Genomic DNA, 7,961 nt, shown 5'->3' with positions numbered 1-7,961 from the left:
AAAAAAAAAAAGGAAATAAATACAACCAAAAAAAACTCTGTAAACATGAACAAAAGCAAATGATAAGAAGAAAAAATAAAAAGATGTATATATAAAATTACTCCAATTATGTAAAAAAACATAAAAAACTAAAATGTTAATAGTGATTATATCTTAGAATTATGAGTGACATGTTTTCACCTAGTTATTTTTGTGTTTTCAATATTTTGTATAATGAAAACATATTAACTTTTTTCTGATTATAAAAGCATTATTTTGGGGCCAGTGCCTGTGGCTCACAGGAGTAGGGCACCAGCCCCATATGCCAGAGATGGCGGGTTCAAACATAGCCCTGGCCAAAAGCTGCAAAAAAAAATAATAATAAAAGCATTTTTTTGAGATAAAGTCTCTTTGCCCAAGCTAGCATGCCATGGTGTCATCATACCTCCCAGCAATCTCAAACTCCTGGGCTGAAGCCTAAGGTTCTTCTCTTAGACTACAAGGGTACTCCACCATGTCCAGCTAATTTTTCTGTTTTTAGTGGAGATGGGGTCTCGCTGTTGCTCAGGCTGATCTCGAACTCCTGAGCTCAAGCAATCCATCCACCTCAGCCTCCCAGAATGCTAGGATTACAGATCTGAGTTACCACACCTGGCTATAAAAGCATTTTTCTGGAGGTCAGTGTAACAGCCCAGACAGGGAATGATGACAGCCTGAAACAGAAAACAGTAGGAAGAACAACTATAAAAGGGTAGAATAGAGAGAGGAAGAAATAAATTTGAAGGCCAACTGGGCATGCCAGAAGGGAGAATCAAAAATGACTCCTATACTTGTTTAAAAATACAAAATTAAAGCTAGACAGGAGGAATAATTTCCAATATTCTAAAGCACTGTAGGATGACAACAGTTAACAATACATTGTATAGTTTCTGGCTTAGCGCCTGTAGCTCAGCAGTCAGGGTGCCAGCCACGTAAACCGGGGCTGGCAGGTTCAAATCTAGCCCAGGCCTGCCAAACAACAATAACAAAATAGCCAGGAGTTGTGATGGGTACCTATAGTCCTAGCTACTTGGGAGACTGAGGCAAGAGAATCACTTAAGCCCAGGAGTCTGAGGTTGCTGTGAGCTATGACACCATGGCACTATACTGAGGGTGACATAGTGAGACTGTCTCAAAAAAATAAAATAAAATAAAAATACATTATACAGTTTCTAACAGCTAGGATTGAACATTTCCTTGTTGTGAATGTTCCTAACATAAAGAACAGATCAATGTTTCAGATGAAAGATATACTAATTACCCTGATCTGATCACTATATATCTAATGAAACATAATTATGTATTTCATAAATGTATATAATTATTATGTGTCAATTTAAAACATTTTAAAAAGAATGATTCCTAGGTCTTTAACACTGGCAACTAAGGAGATGGCAATGTAGGTCATAGAGAAGGGGGGGTTTTGAAAAAAAGGAGGTAAATATTGTTTTTATTATGTAGAGTTTTAAGTTTCTGGTCAACATCCATATAGAGAATGTCTGGTTTAGGGTAAAAACAAGAGTCTAGAATTCAGGAAAGAAAGCTGTGGATAGGCTCCGTGCCTGTGGCTCAAGCAGCTAAGGCACCAGCAACATACACCTGAGCTGGGGGATTTGAATCCAGCCTGGGCCCACCAAACAACAACTGCTACAACCAAAAAATAGCCGGGCATTGTGGCGGGCGCCTGTAGTCCCAGCTACTTGGGAGGTGGAGGCAGAAGAATCACTTGAGCCCAGGAGTTGGAGGTTGCTATAAGCTGTGATGCCACAGCACTCTACCCAGGGCAACAGCTTGAGGCTCTGTCAAAAAAAAGAAAGCTGTGAACAAAAAATAAAAAGATTTAGGAATTCAGATATAGGTGGCAATTAAAGAAACAAAAACATATAGTGTGAGGACTACTAAGGAAATAAACTGGAGAAAACATTTTAAATATTAAATAAATTACTATGAGATAGAAGGAATGCTTGAGCTCAGGAGTTCCAGACCAGTCTGAGTGAGAGTAAGGCACTATTATCTACAAAAAATAGAGAAATTAGCCAGGCATGGTGGCAAGCGATTATAGTCCCAGTTAAACAAGAGGCTGAGGCAGGATGATTGCTTGAGCCCAGTTTGAGGTTGTTGTGAGCTATGGTGACACCCCTGGACTCTAGCTAGGGTGACCGAGTGAGACTCTGTCACCAAAACAAACAAATAAATTCTTATACTAGTTTGCTTTTTATTATTACCTATTTATACTTTTAAGTTTAATACATCAAACATGATAAATTTTATAAGTTATACAGAAAACATTTTATTTTAGTATTTTTTGACTTCAGCTCCATAAAGGAAAAAATAATTCAGGGTTTTAATTATTTGGGGGCTATATTTTTAAATGACAGAGTCTTACTCTGTTACTCAGGCTGGAGTACAGTAGCAGCATTATTATATCTATTGTCAGCTCAAACTCCTGGGCCCAAGGATCCTCCAGCCGCAGCTGAGACTACAGGCGCACCACTATACCCAGCTCATTTTCTTTTATTTTTTTTTTGTAGAGATAGGTTCTGGCTTTGTTGCTCATTCTGGTCCTGAATTCCTGGTCTCAAGCAATCCTCTCACTTCAGCCTCCCAAAGTGTCAAGATTGTAGGTAAGAAACACCATACCCAGTCAAAAAATTAGTTTTAAAAATTTCTGAAATTTATAAAATAATTTATGTGAAAATAAATAACATGAGTTTCTATCTTTACCTCCAAGGCTTCATAAAAGTCCAAAGAGCAGATTCTCAGTTGGCCTAAGCCCTCTGAGGCATATTTTATTCCAGGTAAAAATACATTCCTTGAAAACCCTGACCAGGTAAAATCTACCGGGGCAGTGCCTATGGCTCAAAGGAGTAGGGCGCTAGCTCCATATGCCAGAGGTGGTGGGTTCAAACCCAGCCCTGGCCAAAAACTGCAAAAAAAAAAACTACCTAACCAGCCAATCACATAAATTATCTTTCTCTAATGAAAGCTCCTCCTTCTAGGTTGTTTTGGTTTTTTGGTTTGGTTGTTTTTTGTTTTCTTAAGACAGTGTCTTACTTTGTCACCCTGGGTAGAGTGCCCTGGCATCATCATGGTATCATGGTTCACAGCAACCTCAAACTCTTGGGCTCAAGCCATCCTCCTGCCTGAGCTTCCCAAATAGCTGGGACTACAGGTGAGCACCACTATAGCCAGCTGATTTTTCTATTTTTAGTAGAGAGGTTGATCTTTAGTCAGGCTGGTCTTGAACTCCTTAGCTCAAGTGATCCACCCACCTTGGCCTTCCAGTGTGAACTAACATGTCCAGCCTAAAGAAAGTTCCTTATACTCTCAACCATAGCCTCTTCTAATCTGACCTAAATCTACAATAATCCCCGAAGAATCTCTGGAAGAGGCTCTTTAGTCCCCTTCTCTATACCTTTTCTCCTAAGTGCCAATTAGTGTAGCTTCTCCTGTTACTGTTTGAATACTTTATAAACTAAATTCAAACTATCTGAAACTGACAGCCATAAAATTTTAGAACTGGAAAGGTCTTCTGACATCATCTAGGGTTACCCTTCATTTTAAAGGTGAGGAAACTGGCTTGGCACCCTAGCTCAGTGAGTAGGGCACTGGCCACATACACCGAAACTGGTGGGTTAGAGCCTGGCCCAGGCCTGCTAAACAACAATGACAACTGTAGACTCAGTGCCTGTAGCTCAGGCACTGTGTTTGGGTGTCAGCCACATACACTGAAGGTGGCAGGTTCGAGCCCAAACCAGGCCTGCCAAACAGCAATGACAACGACAACCAAAAAATAGCCGGGCATTGTGGCAGGCGCCTGAAATCCCAGCTACATGGTAGGCTGAGGCAAGAGAACCGCTTAAGCCCAGGAGTTTGAGATTGCTGTGAGCTGTGATGCCACAGCACTCTACCGAGGGTGACATAATGAGACTCTGTCTCAAAAAAAATAAACAAATAAAATAAAAATAAAGGTGAGGAAACTATGGTTCAATGCATATGTGACTTGCCCAAGGTTATAGCTGAACAATGAAAGAGTTTGAGATGCAAGTTTCTATATTTCCAAAGCAGTGCTTTAAATGCACAGCTTCTCTCTCTCTTTTTTTAAGAGATAGGCACAAGGTCTCACTCTGTCATCCAGGCTGGAGGGCAGTGGCACGAACATAGCTCACTGAACTTCAAACTCCTGGATTCAAGTGCTCCTAGTAGCTAGGACTACAAGCATGCACCATCTTGGCTGACTAATTTTTTTTATTTTTTGTAGAGACAAGATTTTACTATGTTGGCCAGGCTGGTCTTGAATTCAGCCTCAAGTGATCCTCTCACCTCAGCTTTCCATAGTGATGGATTACAGTCATAGCCATAATACCCAGCACATACATTTTATTTCTTTGCACTGCTAAAATTACAGCTGCATTTTCTTTTTTTTTTTTTTTATTTTTAGAGATCGGGTCTTCCTCTGTCACCCCAGGTAGAGTTCAGTGGTGTCACTGTAGCTCACAGCAGTTTCAAACTCCTGGGCTCAAGTGATCCTCCTGCCTCAGCATCCCAAGTGGCTGGGACTACAGGTACTCACCACCATGCCTGGCTAATCCATTTGATTATTAATGGAGACAGAATTAAGGTATGAGTAAGAGTACAAGTAAAGTAAAAGCAAGAAACTGAAGACCCAATGCTTCCAACCTCTTGTTGGAGCTGGAACTGTATCAGAGTATAACAATGAAAGAGTCAAATTTGTATTGTGTAGAATAATGTTAAGTATTTTTATTATAAAAATAGAGGGTGAGAGGAAATTTTTTGAAGGTGATAAATATATTTATGGCATTGACTGTGGTGACGGTGTCAGGGGTATATGCTTACCTCCAAACCTACCAAGTTGTATACATCATATATGAACACCTTTCTGTACGTCAATCATACCTCAATAAAGTGGTTAATAAAAAGAGTAAAAGCACCATTATTTAGTCTGTAGATATTGTTAACAATTTGATCTATTTTATATTTGTGCTCCATTATCTTCTAGGAAGGATTTGAGATGACTTGCAAAATGAATACCAAAATAAAACAGAACTACAATAATTCAATTAAATACCTAAGTGGCTATTCTCTAAAAATGAGTTACTAAAGTACTACGAGTATGAATACAAAGAGAAAGAAGCATGATAGAAAAAAATTCAGCACTATATATATTTATCACCTTAAGAGATGGTACCTTCAAAATTCCTGAAGCCTATTTAGAATATTTAAAGGTCAGGAAACATATAAATAATTAGTGATGCTTTTGTACTGACATTGAGAACATACAACAATAACATTCTTAATTTACTGATGTACTATAAAATCTAATGAACAACCAACTAAATATCAGGCCTGATGTATCAAAATGAGAAATAGAAGAGGACAGAAGAATTTCAGGAAAATAAAGGACAACAAAACACTTTCATAAGGGTTGAGCCAAAAATAAAGCTCATATAGTAACTTTTTTAGAGAAAGGTCGTGGACCCTGGAGTTCTGAGTAGAAGTGCCTAACAAAGTGAGAATCTCTCACATTTGAGAAGTAGTAACTAATTTCCTTCTAGGCCCTCTTCTGGGAAAGAGTAGTTTTAAGGAACAGACATACCAGTTATTCAATACCTCGATTTTTCTCCCAAGTAATGCCATGTAATTCTATACTCTGAAAAGTTTTTACCTGAGCACCACTACAATTGGACTTTCACTTCCAGTTATTACCATTAACCCCTTCCAGATCATTAGTGCTGAAGAGACAATCATTCCAAAGTTGAGGACTTGGTAATACAGCTGTAAGAACAAAAGAAAAGAAGTAAGATCCACTATTATCTCCACTCAGGAAAGCAAATGAATGTAGTATCAATTTAAAAGTTTCAAGTAACACTATTAGGGCAATTAAATTTCTTACATTTTTTTAATGTACTGTAATAATTATTATACTATCAGCAGACTAGAACAGTCCTCCTTTCAAAATAGAGCATGCTCTATTTTGTTTGTTAAAATATCAGTAACATTTATAAATAACATATTGGTTTCATAACCTTTCAAACAAGTTATTTCAGTTAGGTCTCGCAATCATTCAGCTTAAATTTAATCATACCTATGCTATCTACTAGCTGACAGTTACATATCTCTGCTCTTGAAATCCTCTAGTACTCAATTTCCTTCCTTCCTTTCTTTTTTTTTCTCTAAGAAACAGAGTCTTGTTCTGTCGTCCAGGCTGGAGTGCAGTGGCACAATCATAGCTCACTGCAACCTCAAACTCCTGGGCTCAAGCAATCCTCCCACTCTGGCCTCCCAAAGGGCTGGAATTAAAGGTGTGCACCACTGCACCTGGCCTCTAGTACTTAATTTTCTACAGTAAGTATCCCTTGATAATCATGAGATAGTCGATGACATTTAATTCCTTCACTTTTTAGTTGAGGAACTTAAACTTAGTCTTAGAGAGAACAGACTTCACCAAAGTCCCATACCCTTAATAGTAACATCGTCAAGACTAAAAGGTCAGCCTAACTTACTAAATTTCCACTACTCTATAAATTTTAAAATTCCATGACTTAAATGAGCAGATACAATACCAGAAAGGCATTTTAAGTAAGGGAAATAATGTGAGCTAACTGTGTTAGGCCACGACTAAAAAATGGATAAAATTAGACGGGATGACTACAAACAAAGACATGTAATTTAAAGAATCAAAAAAGCTGGGGCTAGATAGCCGGGTGTTGTGACAGGCACATGTAGTCCCAGCTACTCGGGAGGCTGAGGCAAGAGGATCACTTGAGCCCAAGAGTTTGAGGTTGCTGTGACCTGTGACAGTACAGCACTCTACTGAGAGTGAGAAAGTAAGATTCTGTCTTAAAAAAGAAAAACAATCATCAAAACCAAAAAAGCTGAGGCTAGAAAGTACTGGGAGATCCGAGGTGTGTGTATTGCTTGAGCTCAGGAGTTCAAGACCAGCCTGAGCAAGAGTGAGACCTTGTCTCTACTAAAAACAGAGAAATTAGCTGGGCATAGCAGTGGGTGCCTATAGTCCCAGCTACTTGGAAGGCTGAGGGAGAAGACTGGCCTAAACCCAGGAGTTTGAAGTTGCTGTGAGCTATGATGTCATTGCACTCTAGCCTAGGCAACAGAGAGAGATTTTTTTTTCTAAGAAACAAGAAAAAAATAAAAAAGAAAGAAAGAGAGGGAGAACGAAAGAGAGAGAGAATGGACTTGTAAAAATCTGAGAAAGCATATTAAAGTCCAATTATAGTGAACCTTACATGCAGGACTGAAAATATGGACCTAAAAAAAACCTTCAGAATATACTTTAAAGTGAAAAACCAAGTTTCAAAAATATGTACAACATGAGCTCATTTTTTTTTTTTTCGAGACAGAGTCTCACTATGTTGCTCTTGGTAGAGTGCCATGGCATCACAGCTCACAGCAATCTCAAACTCTTGGGCTTAAGTGATTCTCTTGCCTCAGCCTCCCTAGGAGGGAGGTGCCCGCCACAATGCCTGGCTATTTTTTTGTTTCTGTTGCAGTCATTGTTGTTTGGCAGGCCCAGGCTGGGTTCAAACCCACCAGCTCCAGTGTATGTGGCTGGCACCCTAGCCGCTGAGCTACAGGTGCTAAGCCAGTGAGCTCATTTTTGTTATTTAAAAAAAAGATATATAGGCTCGGCACGGTGGCTCACACTGTAAGTCCTAGCACTTTGGAAGACTGAGGCAGGAGGATCATTTGAGCCCAGGAGGAGTTCAAGACCAGCCTGAACTCTACTAGGGAGCCAGTCTCTACTAAATTGAAAATTAGCTGGGCATGTGGCAGATGCCTGTAGTCCAAGCTATTCAGAAGGCCAAGGCAGGAAGATCCCTTGAGCTCAAGGGTCTAAGGTTGCTGTGAGCTAAGCTGATGCCATGGCACTCCAGCCTAAGCAACAGATTGAGACTCTGTCT

At 39.4% G+C, this 7,961-nt stretch overlaps 1 protein-coding gene and 1 pseudogene across 1 annotated transcript in view; one reads left to right on the top strand and one right to left on the bottom strand.

Annotated features, from left to right (window-relative positions):
* The window catches only part of SEC11A (SEC11 homolog A, signal peptidase complex subunit), a 46,819-nt gene that overhangs the window by 18,214 nt on the left and 20,644 nt on the right, over positions 1-7,961 (bottom strand). Inside the window, exon 2 of the mRNA XM_003784611.2 lies at positions 5,705-5,814. Coding sequence (XP_003784659.1) covers positions 5,705-5,814 — 110 coding nt within the window. The remainder of the gene's footprint in view (positions 1-5,704; positions 5,815-7,961) is intronic.
* LOC105886470 overlaps positions 6,684-7,961 on the top strand; it is a 5,174-nt pseudogene continuing 3,896 nt past the window's right edge.

The sequence above is a fragment of the Otolemur garnettii genome, unplaced genomic scaffold, assembly GCF_000181295.1.
Source record: "Otolemur garnettii isolate 467f Iridium unplaced genomic scaffold, OtoGar3 scaffold00011, whole genome shotgun sequence".
Taxonomy (NCBI): domain Eukaryota; kingdom Metazoa; phylum Chordata; class Mammalia; order Primates; family Galagidae; genus Otolemur; species Otolemur garnettii.
Note: the sequence above shows the minus strand (reverse complement) of the source record. Positions and strands in the feature narration are given on the sequence as shown.